Source organism: Panthera onca, chromosome C1 (genome assembly GCF_046562875.1).
Source record: "Panthera onca isolate mPanOnc1 chromosome C1, mPanOnc1 haplotype 2, whole genome shotgun sequence".
NCBI lineage: Eukaryota > Metazoa > Chordata > Mammalia > Carnivora > Felidae > Panthera > Panthera onca.
The window spans coordinates 204,118,753-204,137,950 of record NC_138346.1 but is presented as its reverse complement, the minus strand read 5'-3'; the positions used below and the strand labels follow the sequence as shown (position 1 = coordinate 204,137,950).

The 19,198-nt window shown below is 55.7% G+C and overlaps 2 protein-coding genes across 3 annotated transcripts in view; both read right to left on the bottom strand.

Annotated features, from left to right (window-relative positions):
- The window catches only part of TCEA3 (transcription elongation factor A3), a 37,667-nt gene extending 36,071 nt beyond the window's left edge, over nt 1–1,596 (bottom strand). For both annotated transcript variants that reach the window (XM_078452222.2, XM_078452223.2), the window contains exon 1: nt 1,393–1,596. In XM_078452222.2, coding sequence (XP_078308348.1) covers nt 1,393–1,461 — 69 coding nt within the window. In that variant the 5' untranslated portion in view covers nt 1,462–1,596. The remainder of the gene's footprint in view (nt 1–1,392) is intronic.
- A 3,598-nt stretch (nt 1,597–5,194) lies between these two features.
- The window catches only part of ASAP3 (ArfGAP with SH3 domain, ankyrin repeat and PH domain 3), a 48,880-nt gene continuing 34,876 nt past the window's right edge, over nt 5,195–19,198 (bottom strand). The window contains 22 exon segments of the mRNA XM_078452221.2: nt 5,195–6,205; nt 6,207–6,248; nt 7,428–7,487; nt 7,489–7,519; nt 8,045–8,273; nt 9,154–9,349; nt 9,485–9,592; nt 9,687–9,754; nt 10,366–10,481; nt 10,637–10,722; nt 11,665–11,842; nt 12,042–12,136; nt 12,364–12,497; nt 12,603–12,793; nt 12,915–12,963; nt 14,137–14,224; nt 14,539–14,608; nt 15,554–15,663; nt 15,840–15,926; nt 16,108–16,183; nt 16,651–16,736; nt 16,938–17,049. Coding sequence (XP_078308347.2) covers nt 6,173–6,205; nt 6,207–6,248; nt 7,428–7,487; nt 7,489–7,519; nt 8,045–8,273; nt 9,154–9,349; nt 9,485–9,592; nt 9,687–9,754; nt 10,366–10,481; nt 10,637–10,722; nt 11,665–11,842; nt 12,042–12,136; nt 12,364–12,497; nt 12,603–12,793; nt 12,915–12,963; nt 14,137–14,224; nt 14,539–14,608; nt 15,554–15,663; nt 15,840–15,926; nt 16,108–16,183; nt 16,651–16,736; nt 16,938–17,049 — 2,245 coding nt within the window. The 3' untranslated portion in view covers nt 5,195–6,172.

Genomic DNA, 19,198 nt, shown 5'->3' with positions numbered 1-19,198 from the left:
GGTGGAGGCTGCGAATGTGTGGGTGAGGGGGTTCCCAGCACTCGGCAGGTTTCTGTGCCCCTCCTGGCTGTGCAAAAGCAGGCGTCATTCTCTAACTCTTACCCAGCACTAGTTCAAGTCCTCCAGGAGGATTTACATCTCTCTACCCTCACCACTGCCAGCAGAGGCACTCCTGCCCAGGAGACAGATAATCTCGTATCTTCCTTACAGATGAGGAAACTGGTAACTCTGGCCTTTGTATGGACACCAACTCATTGTCTACACCAGGGTAGCCTGACACTCCATGGGACTCTTCCATCTTCCCTGCTCTAAAACTTCTCTTAGGTCCATCCCTTCCCCCAAGCTCCTAGAGTCACATCTAGAATGGGCTGGAAAGGCAGGTCCTGTTCCAGCACCTGGCTATGGAAGATGGGACTGGGAGGGCCCTGGTACAGGGTGAGGTGGGGGGACAGTCCCATGGGCTACCCTCTCCTCTCTTCCTTCTCTGGGTGTGCCCAGACCCTCGCAGACCCAAGGCCAAGTTTGCTCTGGCCAGGCAACCCGGTGGCCTCCAGCTTGAGGCAAAGATCAGGGAGAGGATCAAACATTAACTTCAAGTCGGCCTGAGAGTCCAGGTATCCGCAGGTAGGGCCCTCAGTCCTGATTCCCCTCTGGGTCCGGCTCCCCCTCCCCCGGCCCCGACAGCCCAGGCCTCCAGCCCGTCCCCCCTTCCCCCCCCTAGGGCGCAGCGGCTGCCCAGCACCTGTTCGGCCCCCGCCTGCCCGGGGCCCCACCCTGCGGCCAAGTTAAGGGAAAGTTGCAAATAGAACCGCCCCTGGCGCCCCAAGCTGTGAGGTTGTGGGATCGGAGGTCCCTTGCTGCTCTCCTCCAGATCCGCTACAGGGGTGAGGGATAGAGGCGGCTCAGCACCCCACATCAGCTCAAGTTTCTTTGCCCCTTCTCGGGCCATCCAGGATTTTGTAAACCATCACCCCTCCCCCGTTCCCCTTTCTCCCCCGCCCCGCTGTCGCCGCCGCTCCCCTGGCTTTGCACACGCCGCCGTGAGTCCCCGGACTCTGAAAGTCCTTTTCCAGGTCCTGGTCTCTTCGCTCGCTTTCCCGGGCCCTGCAGAAGCTACCCAGCGCCCCCGAACCCCACTTGTCCAGAGGGGCATGCACAAGCCTCGTCTTTGCGGTCCCGCAAGATCCTGCCCAGCGCCCTGGGCCGTGCACACACCCACCCTGGGGTCCCCAGCAGTCCCCAAGGGGCGCTGAGCCCTGCGTCAGCCGCGCCTCCCTCGAGTCCCGCACGCGCCTCCCGGGAGCGCCGCCAACACGCGCCCCCGGGACACCAGGCTCGCACGCGCCGCGCCTCCTGGGGGCGGGGGCTGTGGCCCAAACTCTGCAGCCTCACCGTGTTCTTCCTGGCCACCATCTTCTCCAGCTTTCTGGCGATCCTCAGCAGCTCCTCTTCCTGGCCCATGCTGGCGCACGACGCCCGGCGGGGCGAGGGGCGCCGGGGCTGCGGAAGGCGCAAAGGCCGAGGGCGCGCGCAACCGCGCGGGGCCCCAAACCCACACGACACACACGCCTGCGGGGGCGGGGCTCTCCCCCCACACCCCTCTCGGCCCGCCCGCCTCTCGACCGCAGGGGGAGGGGTGACGTGCACTAAATATAGACTTCAAGGACTCGCCCGGGCAAAGTTTGCCCGCGCCGGCGGGCCTGGCCTGCGGAGAGGGACGAGGCTTCGAGAGAGCGTCCGCCACCTGGGCCCTTCTGCCGAAGGGAGATTTGGGAAGGAGTGCTCTCTGGCAAGTGGGGAGGCCGTGGTCCCCGGACCCAGGAGGCAGTCGCGGCGCGGAGGGCGCCTGAGGGTGCCCCGGGCGCTCTAGGAGGAGTCCTGGCTCCCGCGTCGGTGCACGATCGCAGCTCAAAGCGGGACCTAGCTCCGCGCCTATGCCCAGGTGCAGTCATCTTGGTGCCCTCGGATTATATTTCGTGCACGATCGTTAAATCCAACTCTGCTGTACCCCCTGCTCACTCATTCGTGCACATGGCCTGGGGACACGCGTGTATCCAGGCCCTCTGTTTCTATTTTGTTTGTTGCAGTGAGGTTTTTGCATTTCTAACAAGCTCCCGGGAGCGCAACGGGCGGAGCGGCCTCCAGGACTGCTCTCTGAGTAGCGAGGGTTTGGGAGATACTTAGGTGCACCCGGCTTTGAGAAATCCTGACCCAGGTGCGTGGGTGCCCTTTATTCAGGGTCAGGCCACTGCCTCCCTACTGGGATTGGGTCTGGAAGGGTCATCTCGGGTGAAGGGAAGGAAGCAGAATTGTGCCCCCACAGCTGTGCACACATCTGGATTCCAGTGGAAGGACCTTCCAAGTATCCCCAGCAGACCCAGGAAAAGTCCTAAACTAGTGAGCTTAATTGACACAAAGTGATCCTTGTGCGGGAGAGAGGCTTTAAGGGACCTGAGAGGGAAGCATGAAAAGTGGTTCATAGTGTGTACAGAGTCGGGCACTGTGGCATGGGGTGTTCAGTGACACCTCCAGACTTTCTTGACAAAACTCTAGAGAACCCTGACCCAGCCTCGGTCACAACTCATGGGCTTCTGACTGCTGCTGTGTGGCCTGGGACTTCGGTAGGAACGGGCAGGTTTTTCTTTCATTCAACAAATGCTTTTTGAGTGTCCAAGCAACAAACAAGACAGACTAGTCCCAGCAAGTTTGAGATTGAGTCTATGGGCAAGAAAAAGCCTAAGCACATTTGGACACAATCGATTCCATATGATCACAACTGGGGCGAGGGTCAGGAAGAAGGGGAGGATACTTGAAGAACACATTTGAGGGGACCTGCACCAGTTGAGTGTGTCATCTGCTCTGAAGCAGTGAAGTTTAAGCTTTGGGCAGAAGTGCAGGGTGGGAGTTGAGGGGAGGAGGAAGGGAGTGTTTGTGTAAGAGATGGAGAGACATTCATTCATTCAACGTGTATTTATTGAGCACCTGCTATGTGCCAGGCAGTTCTAGCCCTGAGCATCCAGAGAGGAACAAAACAGTCCTCCTGGAGTTCTGAATGTGCAAAGCTTAGCGATGGGGGTGTGCTTGGCATGTCAGGGTTGGAGGAACTGAAAAATTGCTGGGGCTGTAGCACAGAGAGGTAGGTTGGGGGCAAACGGGGCAGGAAGCCAGAGGTGGGTGGGGTCTGACTACATTAGCAATGTGGACCACTTTGAGGTTAGACTTTTATCAGTTCGGTATGGGGGACAGTCTCTTGGCCAATTCCCAACCAACCTCTGGGTTGAAGGGACAGCCATCTAGTTATTCAGGATTACCCCTTTTTTTTTTTTTAAGTTTATTTATTTATCGAGAGAGAGAACAAGCAGGAGAAGGGCAGAAAGAGAGGGGGACAGAGGATCGGAAGCGGGTTCCGTGACGACAGCAGAGAGCCAGCACAGAGCCCTATGCAGGGCTTGAACTCATGAACCGCGAGGTCATGACCTGAGCCCGTCTGACGCTTAACGGACTGAGCCACCCAGGCGCCCCAGGATTGCCTTTTTATTTTTTTTTTTTTAATTTTTTTTCAACGTTTTTTATTTTATTTTTGGGACAGAGAGAGACAGAGCATGAACGGGGGAGGGTCAGAGAGAGAGGGAGACACAGAATCGGAAACAGGCTCCAGGCTCCGAGCCATCAGCCCAGAGCCTGACGCGGGGCTCGAACTCACAGACCGCGAGATCGTGGCCTGGCTGAAGTCGGACGCTTAACCGACTGCGCCACCCAGGCGCCCCAGGATTGCCTTTTTAAAAACAACATTTGATTTTCCTCAAATCAGTTCCCACCCTGAGTTGTAGGACATCAAAAGAAGCCAAGATTCCTACATCATCGGGACTCAAAGGACCCTAAGAAAACATCGAGTGCAACCTTTTCATTGTATGGGTGGGAAGCCTGAGGCTTAGAGGAGCCCAGGGTTGCACTGCTCAGACATATTAGACACCGTTGGTACCCACCATATTCCCTCTGTCTACCTATCCTCACTTGGAGGTCACAGCAGGCAATTCCCGGACGCACATCCAACACCTTCCCACGTGCCCTGAATGAGGGTTCAGAGCAGGCTGGAGGTGCTTGGGAATGGACACCCCCCAGGAAGGACCCCGCAACCAGTGGGAGACCAGACTTGGTGGTAAACACACCAATTTTTTCACTTTCAGTGGGACAACTTGAAGACATGTTCTTATATATTTATTTACTTTTTAAGTAATCTCTATGCCCAACACGGGCCTCGAACTCTCGGCCCTGAGATCGAGAGTCGCACACTCCACTGATCGAGCCAGCCAGGAGCCTGAAGATATGTTCTAATCAATACAGTCCCCAAGATAAGTCCTAGTTGTTCCCAGTGGTAGCCCCTCATTAATATAACTTCTATTGCGTTTGACCTACATAGGTTCCACTCCCTACTTCCTTATTATGTTTCCTGGGGTCACCTCACAATAAACTATTGGTCCCCAAAGCTTTGTCTCATGGAAAGTCAAATTGAGACAAGGGCTGTGGCAGACCTCAACTACGAGTCTCCTGACTCCCCGTCCAACAGGCTTTCTCTGCACCAGTGTTTCTTAACCTGGAAACCACTAGCATTCTGGATGGGATAATGCATTGTTGTGGGGCTGACCTGTGTATTGCAGGATGGTGACCAGTATCTCTGACCTCTAGCCACTAGATGCCAGCAGCGCCTTCCAGTTGGGAACAGTCAAAAAAAAAAAAAAAAAAAGTCTCTGCATTGCCAAACGTCCCTTGGGGCAAAATCATCCCTGTTCTACACCAGGCCCAGCTCCCTTAGCAGGTCCAGAGAAAGAGTTCCAGGCCCTAGAATTCCCACCCCCTTCCCTAATGCTCCTCAGATCACATAAATGAAACCACTGGAATTTAATAAAACAAAAATCTTTTATTAGAGATGAGTGAAATAACAAGTCTGAGATGAACAAAACCAGACACTGGAGGCTCAGAAGACAACCCTGTTCCTGTGGGATCCCAGACCAGTCAGGTCTCCATCCAGGGTAAACAGTTCAGCCTCCTGGGCCAGACTGCTTCGTTGGCCATTGGCACCCTCCAGCCTCTTCTGTTTGGCCTGGCCCATCCTTGCCAGGGCCTCATGCCCAGTGCCCATAAAGCTGTTAGAGATTGATGATGGCTTAAGTGTACCTGTTTTCTAACATGGAAGGGGAAGGAGGAACTTTATTTCCTGCTCTCCCTTCCTATTATTTTCCTTCCTCCTTTCTTAGCTCTTTCCTCCCCCAAGACTGGAAGGCTCCTGAGTTGACCGAAGAAAAAGGAGAGAAGTGAAGATCGGTCATCTCCGACCATTCCTTTTCTTCCTGCTAAATCAAGGAGAGTAGGCAAATGGGGGTTACTCCTAGTCTACCTCCCGGCTGGGGAATATAACAGAGGTGCCCGGGAGGGCTGCGCTGTCCCTTGAAAGGAGTACTCTTCAGAGTTTTTACTTAACAGCCAGTTCAGCATGAGCACTGGCCAAGCAGAAGGCACGCAAGCTATAGACAACTGCAGGGTCTCATCGGTGTAAGCCAGCCGACTGTCTGCCCCTGGGCCGAGGACCATCCCCTGGGATCTAGCCCTGCCCATTCCCAAGCCCAGCCTTGGGGACCAGCTTCCTAGCAAGGGACCACATCTGCAAGACCCTTGTCTTACTTGTGTGACATCTGGACATAGAGAGAAACTCAGGAAAGGAGTCCTAGACTAATGAATGTCCAAGAAGGCAGCCCTTTGTCTGGTAGAATCCCTGGTCTGGACTTGAAGCATGAGGGTAGGCCGGCCTTACTCTTACGGAGCCCCCAGACTGAGAGAAGAAGCAGAGTTCTGGTCTGATGAGAGACTGAGCATTCTCAAGATGGAGAGTAGCTCAAGAATCTCAGACCCAGCCCTCTGGCTCCCTGGCCTCTGGGCAGCGATGGGATAGAGAGGAAGGAGCCACCATTAGCCCTAACATGGGCCCAGTGTCCTGGGCAAGGGGTATGGGTCCACGGCAGGGAGGAAGGCCAGCCACGGAGGCACAAGGGACAGAGACAGCAAGACCCAAGGGAACGGACGCCTCAGTTCCCCAGTCTTGCGGGTTCAAGTCCTAGCTCTGAACATTGGGGCCCAAACATGAGGGTAGTTCGGGCATGCAAAGGCCAGCAAGGAGCTAGTCTTGCAAAAGCTGTGCAGAGTTTCCAGGAGAACCCCCCCCTTCTTGAGCCCTCTCCTTCAGTGAAGCCAACCTGGGGATAGAAGAATGAAAATTGATAGTTTCTAAGTACCTATATTATATATTTAAAAAAAATTAATGTTTATTTATTTTTGAGAGACAGAGAGCAAGAGAGCGTGCAAGTGGGGCAGCGGCAGGGGCAGAGGGAGACACAGAATCCTAGGCAGGCTCCAGGCTCTGAGTGTCAGCACAGAGCCTGACGCAGGGCTCGAACTCATGAACCGCAAGATCATGACCTTTGCTGGAGTCGGACACTTAACCAACTGAGTCGCCCAGGCGCCCCGTCTAAGTACTTTTATTATATACCAGCTGTTTATCTCACTCGGTTTCACCACCGTCCTGTCATGGATGGATGAAATTATCCCCATTTAACAGACAATGAAACTGAGGCTTAAAGAAGTGAAGCCACTTTTCCAAGGCCTCCACACTCTGAAGCCCGGCCTCTTCTTAGCATGCACGTCTCAACGACAAGTATCGGCTAAATGCTGGGTGACAGATACCTGGTTGTGGACACAGATTTGTGTCTGGTGCCTGACTTTGATACAGTGAGGGTGGCAATTCCTCAGAGAGACCCGGTTCCTGCCCCTGCTGCCTCCCGCTCCCAGCACTGACACCCATGGCCACCCCTGAAGAATCCCCGGGGGAACAAGGAACAAGCAGTTTTATTCTCAGCCCAACTGGCTCTGTCCTGTGCCCACTCCCAGTTCCTCAACTAACTATGGGTAGCTGTGAGAGGCTTCGTGATCCAGCAGAGAGAAGTCGGATTAAGGATGAGAGCCCTTGCCTGGTCCCTGTCACATGCCTCTGTGCCTGGGAGTTGGCAGTCTCAGCAGATTCCTACAAGGGGACAGTTGGGCACACTAAAGACTGGTACACAGCCACCCTAATCCTGCCTCATCTGCAGGGAGGTGAGACCTTCTCTGAGCCTCCAGCCTGGTTGACAGGGGCTCGCTCAGCCTTCCCGGAGAGAAGCCAGGGCTTGGGCATCACCACCTCTGCCTGGGCTCTCCCCAGCTGCATGTGTCCTGGGCTGTGGTGGGAAGGGCAGGCACTGACCAAGCTGCGGCCACCTGCTCTCATATGTACCCCAGTCATGGGGAGAGGTCCCCCACCCCAACCGCCTCCCGTTGACCCCCTCTGCCTCCCACGTGTCCTGCCACCGCCCCTCAAACCATGGTCCCAGAGCTCATACCGGCGTGTTCCTTCTGCACAGAGGCTGCCTGGCTGAGGGACAGTCTTCCAGGCTCCGGCCCACCCCGCCGGTAGGAGCGGGTGCTCTCGGAGCTGGAAGGCAGGGAAAGGCCAATGTGACCTCACACTGAGAGCCCCTTAGTGTGGGGGAAAAGAGCTCAGGTATAGGCTGGGGCCTAAGCAGGTGGGTAGAGAACCCCTCGAGGCCCCCGGGCTTAGAACTGACTCCCGAGGGCTCTGGAGACTTCCCCGTATCTACCCCCCAAACTGCAAACTGAAAGGGCTTGTTTCCAGGGAAGGGAGGACTGGATCCTGCGCTGGAGGTGGGAACACAGCAGAGATCCCACTGAGAGCCTCCCGACTCCCGCCTCTAGACAGGAGGGACTAAGCCTTCACTTGGCCTCCAGCAGTCTGGGTCTCAGGCTCCTTCCCAGACTCAGGAGCAGGTGTGTGAGGGGCAAGGGGCCCACTCACCCTCCACTCAAGGGCTAGCATTCTGTGTTAGTCATGGGCCTCAGAGCAGGGAGGTATCCCAGGCCTTAGGTAGGCACCACAGACAGGTGGGGAAATACATGATGTGCAGAGGGAGGGGGGAGACTTGCCCAGCTGGGCCCTCACCTGAACTTGACCGGGGGATACATCTCCGTGGGGGTGGTTCCAGATGTCAGGCTGGGGCGGGAGGGGCCCGGGGGCTCCCAGAGGCCCTCCTCAGAGCTCGGTGGGGGGGTTTGGCTGGGACCTCCAGCTTCCCCAGGGCTTGTGAGGCCGGAGGGGGTGGAGGCTGGACTGCCCAGGCTCTCAGGGGCCCCAGAAGGCTCTAAGCTCAGGCTGGGGACTTCGGAACGATCTAGAATCAGAAATGATAAAGCCTGTCTTTACCACTTACTCTGTTCTCAATTCAAAGCAGTCCTTGGCCTCAAGGGTCTATGGCTGTCCCCACTCCCGCATGCCACCCACCTCCCCGGTGGTCCCCTTCAGCTCCTCCCCACCATGCCCAGTCTCATTTGCTATGATGGCCAGGCCACACTGATGCACTTTTGGCTTCTACCCCTCCTGCCCCTCAGTCTCAGTCTGGACTCTTCTGCTCATTCCCCAGGCTCAACACAGATGCTACCCAGACAGGATGCCTTCCTCAACCACTCCCCAGTCCCAACAGGACACGCTCCCTCCCTCCCCTGAGCTCCCAGAACAAGGCTGTTGGTTCTTTCAACGAACAGTTCTTGAGAAGAGCCAGGTGCTGTGCTAGGTGCAGGAGAAATACTAGTCAACGGAACACTCCTGTCCTCTTGAGATTTACATTCTTTGTGTGTGTGGGGGGGGGGGGGGGGGGCGGGGATTTACGTTCTATACCATTGTGTCTATTACTGTAATGAACTGCATTCCAGCTTCTATCTCCCCCACTAGACTGTGTCTCAGTGTAGCTCCCCAAATACTGGAGACACAGTGGATGGTCAATAAATGCTTCTCTCTCTTTTTATTTAAGGAAAGCATTGAAGAATTTGGAATAAGACAGACCTGGGTTTGAATCCCACATCGGGGACGTATTAGCTGTGGGGTTTGGGGGATGTTACTCCACACCTCTGCCCCTTTACCTGTAAGGGGGACACGATGACCTCTGCCTGACAAGAGACCATGAGGGTGATATGAGCTCACGCACGCACCCTTAACTCAATGCGCTGGTGACAGTGAATGGTATGATGAGCATTTTTCTGGGCAGCCAGTCATACCTCCACTGGTATGTCCCACACGCCCTTGGACCATGGTCCGAGAAGGGTTTTTGACCGGCAAGGGCGGGGGGCAGGCCTCACTCTCGCTCTGAGGGGCAGCTGGTCCCAGGGTGGCGATGGCCTCGTACGTCTTGTTGCTGAGGTCGACCCTCCCGCTGGCCCAGCGGGTCTGGGCTGGGGGCTTCAGAGGGCAGCGCTGCAGGGGCAAAGGTATGGGAGAAAGGATGGTGTGGTTCCTCCAGTTCAGCCCTGCCCCTCCCCACAGCAGGTCCGATCTGGCTCTTTCCATCTGCTCTCTCGCGAAGGCCCGAGAGATGGGGTGAGGACCCACCTTCTCTTCTTCCTCCTCGTCACTGTCGGAGCCAGGCTCTGTGGAGAGTCCCCAGGAGTAGTCCACATGCAGAGGGAAGGCGAGGGTCCCCGCCCGGGCCTTCTCCAGCTGCCGAAAACAAAGTCTTGGCAGTTCAGAGGGTCAGGGGCTCCGCAGAGAAAGAGGAAGGGTCGGGGGCTTCCCCTCCTTTCCTAGACCTCACCAGCTCCTCACACTCCTTGTGCTGCTTCTTCCTGGCTATGTCCACAGCTGTCTCTCCTGCCTCGTTCACTGTGAGGGGTAAAGTCAGGGGTCAGGGTCAAAAGACATTATAGGTTAGAGGTTAAGATGGGCCTCTGGAATCAGACTGCGCTTGAACCTCGGCTCTGCTACTTCCTGGCTGCGTGATCTTGGGCAAGTCACTTAGCCTCTCTGGGCCTTGATTTGCTCATCTACAAAGTGAGTATAATACTCATACCTTTCTGTTGAGGTTGTTGTGAGGCTCTTGTGCCAAGAGCACTTGGCCCCTTACCAGGCACATGTGAAACAGTAAATAAATAGTGGCTACTATAATCACTATTACTTGAACTCAGCTAATATTCATTTGCTTAAATACTTTCAGACACATTCTCTCTCTTTTTTTTTTTTTTATCTTCTTAGCAGCTCTACTTGGTCTGTGGTATTATACCCATTTTACACATGAGGAACCTGAGGTTCAACAGATGAATGGACAGATCCCAAGGTCACAGAGGTGGTCAGAGGCAAGCTGGGATTAGGACCCAAGTCTGTCTGCAAAGCCCATGCTTGTTACCAGGGCTCTCCATCTGGGAAGAAGGCAGGAAGTGCCACACGAGGGGTAGTAAGGAACCGGAAGTCTGGCACAGGAGGCGTCGGGGCCCCACCTGTGCCAACCGAAGCTCTCCCTTTCAGCAGCAGCTTGAGGCAGTCGGGCTGATTGTAGAGAGCAGCGCAGTGCACGGGACTGTTCCCGTCAGCAGCCTTGGCGTCCAGGTGACCTCTGGGGGTGGGGGGCCGGGGAGGAAGGAAGGGGAACAGACAGGCAAAGGGGTCAAAGTCAGGGGGGGAAAAGAGGGAAGGGGGAAGGGGAACGGAGAAGAGAAAGGAACAAGGGGGAGTATGAGGAGGTGGGCAGATGGGCAGGGAGGTTCTCACCCATTTTGGATGATGAAATCCACCAGGGGCAGGGAGGCCTGGGTGGCGACTCTGATAGCCAAGTGCAGGGCAAGCTCTCCAGGTGCCTGGGTACACAGCCACACCTCTGAGTTTCCCCCAGTCCACCTGCCCCCAATCCAGTATTACCCTCCTGAACTCTCGCTGCCCTGGACACCTCCCGACATAAAGCTGCCAGAACCCTGAGAGAGGAGACCACAGGGATGGAACGTGCTTGGGAGGGAGGTGAGAGACCATTCGCTCACTGCTTCCTTCATTGGCTCTGCCTCCTCTTACCCCCAATAACAGGTGCTTCCCAGCCTTGGTTCTTAGCCCTGGGCTCTCTCTGCTCCTCTCTCTCACTGGCCCCTTGAGACCTCAGCTAACCTCATACTTTCAGCTATATCACTCATGTGTAGGCTGTTCCAAATTCTTACCTCACCTAAGTGCTGCACCCTCGCTGCCCACTGGGAAGCCCCACCCACAAAGACATGACATTCGATTTTTTTCATGTACAGTCAGCAACTCCTGTCAATTTATCCATTCACATGTCTCTGATACCCTTCCCCTCTGACTCACCCCCTCCCGGCTCACTGGAGTCGCCAATGCAATAGCCTTCCCTGATCTACTCGGACGCACCTTTACCCATTTCCAAGGCTAGTCGAGGAAACAGAAAGATACTAATATTCATTGCACACATATTATATGCCTGGCCCTTTATATACATAACTTAATTCTCACTTCTACCCTGTGGGTGCTATCATCAACTCATTTTACAAATGAGAAAACGAGACTCAGAGAAGTTAAGTAACCTGCTCAAGATCACACAGCTTGGAAAAGCCAGACAGCCAGGAGTCTGGCCCAGGTCTGCTCGACTGAAGTGCTCGGTCCCATTTACCCCTCTGCCGGGTGGGATTTGAGCAGATGTCAGAGGCAGGGCAGGGGGTGAGGGGAATAGCTGATCCTGGAGAAAGGCTGGGGAGTATGAGAGAGCGGGTGGGGTATAAGTGGCCCTTGGGGGTGGTTCTCACCTGGCCCTCAGGCCCAGGCAGCAGCTGTCCAAAGTCCTGCCCGTTAGCGAAGGCCTCCAGTACTGACAGGAGGTCCCGGTTGCAAATGGCCGTCCGCAGTCTCTGAGGCTCGGGTGCGGACCGGCGGGCAAACCTGTGTTCCACGTACTTGGCCACAATATAGTCCCTGCGCGAGCTCCTGCCGAAGTCAACCACAATTGGAACCCTCCCACAGGAGATACGGATCTCCTTTTCCCCAGAACCACGTCCTAGACCTTCCAGATCTGAGGCTCCCTTCTCCCCAGACTTCTGGTCCAAGACCCTCCTGAGACCACGGGGGGCTGGAAAAGCAGAATCCCCAGCCAGGATGTCCCCCCTCCACCGGATAATCCCCTTACATGTCACTCTCAGCGGAGGGCTTAGGGCCTCCATGTGAGGGCAGCTGGGCCTCCATAACCTCATTGAAGCGAGTGTTTCCGATGTTCAAGGCCAGCTGGGGTCGCAGGAAAGTGGTGGGGGTAAGACCGGTGGTTAGGACAGCGCCCCCTGGGGGACTGAGCCTCCGGAAGCCCCCCCGCCCCACATCACCCCCTTCCCGGCGCGTCAGGATCCTGCCCCACCTCTCCAGGGCCCACAGTCTCAGGTTGAGCCAGTGGACCCAGTCCAGCCTCCGACCAGGCCCCGCCCCCAGTGTCACCGCTGGCCCCGCCCCACCCTCACCAGCAGCTCGGAGGGGCCCAGCAGGTCCAAGGTGAGGGACTGCATGCGCGAGAAACGCACACCCAGCTCGCGGTGGACGCCCGAGCACTGGATGCAGGTGAGCACGCCCAGGTTGGTGCTGAGCCACGTGGGGTCTGCAAGGTGGAGAAGCTTGAGCCTGGGGATGGGGGGGTGGGGGCCCCCCCCTCCCACCCTCCCCTCCCCTGCCACCTCCCTCCCCGCCCCGTCCACTGGCTGACCTGCAGCTCCGCAGTCGCAGCACTGGCCATTTCCGGGCCTGCTCTTCACCTCCGCGATGAGCAGCTTCGTGAGGTCCTGGGGCTCCCCATCCAGCCCAGCGCCCCCCCAGGGCCCCGGGCCGCCGCTGGGCTCCCCTAGGAAGGCACTGCTCAAGGCCTCGTCCTTGCTGTTCTGTAGCACTGACACCCACCTGCGGAGAGCATGCCGGGGGGCCCGGGAGTGACACCCGCAGGGGTGGGGTCCCCAGAGGCTGGGAGGTAGCTAGGGCTCCCCTGACCCCACCCCCAGGCTGGCCGTGGAGTGTCACTCACGCCTCACACTCATGTTCATCCTCTGCCTGGAAGTGGTATGTCCTGTTGTCTGTGGGGAGACCGACGTGTGTGTGGTCCACAGAAATCCTGTGGACCTTCCCTGGGCCCAGGGAGCCCTCAACCAAACAGCTGGGCCCGGGGGGGGGGGGGGGGGGGGGGGGGGGGCTTTTGTCCCTGAGGAGCCAGGCTCTGCAGAGCTGGGGTGGGGAGGGTAATGACAGTGGCCAGTAGCACAGGCAGTTTCTCAGAAGTCACCTCCAAAGGAGGAGCCCAACAAGAAGCCTCTGTGTGAAACCCCAGTTACAGGGTCCAGGGAACAGGACCCCACCCAGCTCAGAGGCAGAGTATCCTCCCAACCTACTGCCATCACCCCACTTGGGCCCTCAGCCTCCTCCTGTCTGGTCTCCTTGCTCCCCAACTCCCCCTTCCCCCAACCTGTACCGGCTGCCAGATTGTTGTGCCCCAGGTTCCAATCTAATCATGCCACCCTCTGCTCCAGGACACCCCGTGGTTCCCTATTACCGGGAAATCGGGTCGAAACCTTTAAGAGGCATTTCCCGGGTCTCATCTCCCATCGCTCTCCTCTGTGAACCCTACACTCTGGCCAGACTGGTCAGACCCATTGTCCTGCCCCCATGTCTTTCACCATGCCAGTCCTGTCCCCTGAAATGTCTGCCCCCAAACTCTGTGTTGTGTGTTCTTCAAGGCTGCACTCAAATGCTCTCTGGCCCAAACAGCCTTTCCTGATTCCTCACAGCAGGGCAGGGCTTCCGCTCCCTAATCTTTGACAGTGCTGTATCTGCACCTCTCTTCTGGATACATCCCTGCCAGAGAGAGCTCCCTAGGATGAGATCTGGGTCTTTCTCAGCCTGCACTGGTCTCCATGTAAAGCCTGGCATCAAAGCCTCCAAAGGATGGAGACTGAAACTTCTAAAGAAATGATAATTTTGAAAGCCCAATTACCCCAATCCATTCAAATATACTTTACAGAAATAATCGTATTTAATGTGGGATGTGGGTACATTTTAATGTTTAATGGGATGTGGGGTGTACCCTCTAAAAAGAGCACCCAGGGCCTAAGGAGTCTGATGGCCGCAGCAGCAGCTATTTGATAAACACACGTGGGATTGGACAGAGACCCCTAACTGAAGCCTCCTGGGAGCTGACAGGTCTCTTCGAGAAGCCCTAGGCAGTTGTTGGAGAGGAGACAGGGACTACTCACGGGTCACCAGGTCAAAGCACTTTTTCTCCTCGGCATTTGGCCTCACTTGGCACGTCAGCAGGGTCAGCTTCACGGGGGGCCTGTTTATCTGTGGGAATTGGGGGACAGAGGATTTACATGTTACCCTCTGGGCCTCCCAAATCCTTAGGCCTCTATTTCCCAATCTGTTAAATGGCTATAATAGTCCTGTTCCAGTTCACATCTCCTCTCTCCCAGCACCTCATGGATTGTGGAGTGTGGGCCAAGACTACGTTGGGAGCTTTCAATCCCATCCTTCCTCCCACAGGGGGTCTCCAGCCACCTGGATCCAGGTTTGGGGGCCAGTGCTAGAGGGAGGGCTTGTTCTGACCAGTGAAGAGAGGACCTATTGAGCCCTGAGACCCCCTCTCCTCCAGGCCTCACCGTGCTGTGTGAGATGGTCAGGCAGCCGTACTTGACTCCACACTTCCTTTTCTGCCAGACTCTTCGAATTCTAGAGCCCAGAGGGACAGAGAGACACTGACCCAAGGCTCACGCCCAACTCCCCCGTATCAGAAAACACAGCCCTGGGCCAGGTCTCCAGCCCCACCTGTATGACCTCCAGCCACACCTCTTCACCTCTTCCATCCCCTGACTCCTACACCCCTCACTTTCTGGGGCTCCCTTCTGATGGAGGAGACCTAGTCCTGCCCTGAGGAAGCTCCCAGTCTGATGGGGGAAACACAGCCCCCACTCTCTGGGAATCCTTATTCTAAAGGGGAACATGTGACCCTGGCCCTCTGAGAGCTTCTAGTCTGATGAAGGAGACACTGCTCCCAACCCTTAGGGAGCTCCTAGTCTGACAGGAGCATCAGGCCCTTGACCACACCGATGCATTATGATTAAGGATAAAGCAAGATAGATACTGAGACCCCCAAAACAGAAATTAGCAAACCCACAATCCAAAGCTACTTGGTACTTCTTTAAGAGGTGAATATTAATTGGTATAACAAAGCTATTCTTCTCTGATAAAAGCTGATTAGTAAACAGAAACATGAATACATCCCCCGGAGCCTTTGCATTTCACAGACTGATTTTTTTTTTTTTTTTTTTTTTTACACCAGGGAGCAAGGCACAGTCAACGCTTTCATTTCCAGGCATATTCCGTATATTAGAGAGGTTAAGGGTGAAGGCACGGGGACAGCGTAGGGCCTAATAAGTGTTCAGTAAGGGCTAGCTGCTACTATTATTCTTTTTCAAGTTAAGAACAACCAGTAAGTTCCAGCAGGAGTTCATGTGCCTAGGATTCTGAAGATCTTGCACTGCTAGAGCGGAGGGGTGCTGGAACCCTCAGAGTCTATGCAAATGATGAGAACAGTCCCCCTGGGCGGCTCCCCCAACCATTGTTTACTGGCCGTGTGGCTTTGGGCAAGTTACTTGAGCTCTCTGAGTGACTTACCCGTCACTTTTCTTGTACAGAAAGCCCACCTTCTCCGTCCCAAACTGCTTGTTGCCTTGGTGCTGATGGATGCTGTAGCCACCTCCCGAGTTCTTCCGGCTCAGATTCTCCTGTTCCTCGGACACGCAAAGGACACCTTAGGGCATCTGGGAAGAGCCTCACTGCGCGGGGGTCTCACTCAGGGAGACTTCTCAAGGGCCCCTTGAAGTGGGATCTTCCTTCTCTCCCTCCCTCCATGGCCGGCCTTGGGAGAAGGCATTCATGTGGGCATGACTGAGGGGCTGACCTCTCTGCTCTCAAGCTGCAGTGTCCCTCGGAGGGAGTCCCGGAGCTGGGTCAGCTTCTGTAGCTCCTCCTCCTGGGCTTGACGCAGCTATGGGACAGAAGGCAGGACCCCGCTGTCAGCCCACAGATGTGCCGGGTGCACAGCCCGGACCAAGACTTGCAGGGCAGCAGCCTTGCTCTCTGGGCAGGGGCCAGCTCTTCCACACCCCCAGATTCTCCCGGAAAGACAGAGGACTTGACCACGTGCCCAAGGGTGAGGCCCGACTTACTGCATGTACAGAGGCTGCCAGCTTCTCGATGAAGGGGGACAGGCTCTGAGCGGCCTTCCAGCCATCTTGGAAAAAGCTAAGAGGCGTGAGGCCAAACGGGGGACAAGAAAGAGGAGAATGAGGGAGGCAGGAAGGGTGAGAGAAGGCGCTCCAAGGATCACAGGGCCCCTGGGGGCAGTACAGCCTGCCTGTCAGGAGCAAGCTCTCTGGAGTCAAAGTTGTCTGGGTCCAGATCCCGCGTCCCAGCTGCGTGATGTTAGTAAATCTGAGCTGCAGTTTTCTGAGGACGAATGGGGGTTTCTCCTGGCTCACGGGGCTGTTGGGGGACTGAGTGAGCGCAAACGTGTAGAAGTACCTAGTGCCTGATACATGGGGAGCCCCCAGTAAAGAGGAGCCCTAGAAAGCATTCCCAACAAGGCACAGGCGGAGTCCTCGAGGGCCTGCCAGATCCTGGGGATGGGCCTTGTTTTGTGTTGTCTGAAGGGTTAATGGTGAGGGCCACGGGGTGGGGGTGGGGGTGGGGACAAGGGAGAAGAAACCTACTTGTGCTGGGCGTGGAAGAACTTGATGAGGCTTTGCAGGAAATCAGGACCCTGCTTCATCTGGCTCTCCCCGGCTCTCAGCAGATACTGGGGAAAGAGCAGGGCTAAGCGTGCAGCGTGTGCAGAAGCTGAATCCTGGGGGCAAGGGGCTGCTGTCCCCACCCCGGGCTAACCTTGGCCGTGACTGAACCTCGGTGATGTCTCAAGTGCCATCTGGATAGGACCCCGGGGGTTCAGGAGGCGAAGAGACACATCCCAACCTCCCCTCACCCCTGCGGCGCCCCTTACCTCACACATGTGCAGCTGGAAGACGCGCCGTTCTCTCTGTGTGTCCTGGGCCACCTCCCCAGGGCTCCCTCCTGTCACTCTGGCCCGGTCCCTTTCCTTCTCCAGCCTGGCCCTAGGCCCCAAGGAAAGAGAGGCCCGAACAACTCTCGCCATAGCCCCTTTCACGACCCACCACCTCCACATGCCCCTCTCTGCCACGGGCACACGAGAGTGAGGGGGCCCTCCTGGGTGCCAGCTGTGTGGTAGGGCTGGGGGACAATGGTGAACAAGGAGGATCCAGGTGGGGGAGAAAGACAGGAATCAAATCGCAGCCGCGAAGACTAAAATAGGGGATCCGACCTCGCCCGGCTGCTCAGGGAGTGCTGTTTGAGGTGAGATCTGAAAGGCTGAGCGGTAGCCTTGGAGGAAGCTAGGAGCATCAGACTACGTGGTAGCCGGAGGCAGGGGGCATCAGGGCTCAGGGACGGAGATGGAGAGGAAGGGGCTCCAGGTGAGGCACAGAGGGGCCAGATCACGCGGGGCCTAATTCAGATCATTGCTCCCAAGAGCGATGGGAAGGAGCTGAAGGCTTTTATGCAGGAAGGCGACAGGCTTAGATGAGGGCCAGGTGGGGTTTGGGGTGACCAGGCTGATTTTGCCGGAAGGATCAGTGGCTCAGAGGATCAGTAGGTACCTTCATACTTCTGAACCATGGAGCTTCCCATCTAAAGCTTAGAAAACCTTTGTCTTTTTCTTTGTGAGCAAAGACAGCTTGTAGCTAAGAGTAACCTGGGCCTTCCCCCTACAGATCTCAAGGGTTGGCTGTTTTCCCTCTTTGGGGGTGGCTGGATCTGTTTGTAAACGATTTCCTGGAAATCCCACGCCCATCAGACCACCCACTCTCAGCCGGGAGAGTGTTTCCACATCTGGGGCTGGGCACATGTAACCACAAATCCTCTGTAAAGCAGATGTCTTGCTTATCAGTTTTGCTTCCAAGTAGGTACCAGCCCTGAGCAAAGATGACAACTGTGGGATACATTACAAGGATCACTACCCCTCCCCAAGCCCCAGTCTCCTCAGCCGGGAAATGGGGATCCTTATCTGTACCCAGATGAGACAAAGTATGCAGAAGACTTAGCACACGGACGACCCTACAGCTAGTATTATCATAGGTCCCTCCAGGCCTCGGTTTTCCTGTCTGTAAACTAGGGAAGCAAAGGCCTAGGCAGAGTCCTCAGGTCCATTCTGGCCTTAAAGTTCCAGGCCCTACTGAGGTCAGTGTTTACATGCAGGATCTGTCTCTGGAGACCTGTTGAGCCATTCCTCAACCGTGGAACTACGGATGTTCTGACCAGATAATTCCTTGATATGGAGCTGTTCAGTAGATGTAGGATGTTTAGTGGCACCCCTGACCTCTACCCACTAGACGTCAGTAGCATCTCCCAGTTGTGACAGCCAGAAATGTCTACTGGGGGGGGTGCCCCTGAGTGAGCCCCACTACTCTAGAGAGGGGGTCTCTAGGTTTAAAAATTTTTTTTCTCGGGAGTGGTTATTTTTCCTTTCCCTAAAGCTTTATGATACCCCAAGAGGGAGTCTGTGGCAGGCTGGTGGAGTTAGGGTGGGGACTGACCCTGTGAACTGGGCCGGGGCGGGGGGGGGTCATGGCAGATGCTATTTCAGGGGATAAGATGAGCAGCAGGGAGGGGCAATGGCTAAGGCTGTGGTGTGCCCGCAGTGAGCCTGGCAGCTTGCTAAGAGGGCAGGAGACAAAGCAGGCAGAGCGGCTGGGAGGGGTGGAGGCATCTCCCATGCACACTGCTAACCTCATCTTTCACTAGTAAAAGTGAAAAATAAGCTAGATGGCTATCAGTGGGAAATAGATACATTATGCTCTGGCCATCTGTGGGAATACTATGCAGCCGTTAAAAAGGATAAGGAAGATCTATACGTACTGGCATGGAAAGACATCTGCTCAAGAGTAAATGGGCGAAAAGGAAGCACAACATGGGACAGTGGCTAGAAATGTGTGTTCTAGATTTGAATAGCAGCTCTCTCACTTAACCTTTATAAATCTAAGCTTCAATGTCTCCCATTTCCAAAATGAAACAAATGCTGCCTGTTCTCAGATGGCATAATGTACGGTACAGTAGTCCCTGGCATACGGTAAGCCGTCAGGATTATGATGATGCTAATGATATTGATGAGTATGATAGTAACTACTGGTGATTCCTTTAGATAATGTTTTGTTTGTTTGTTTTTAGCATGGGGCACTTCCTGATTTA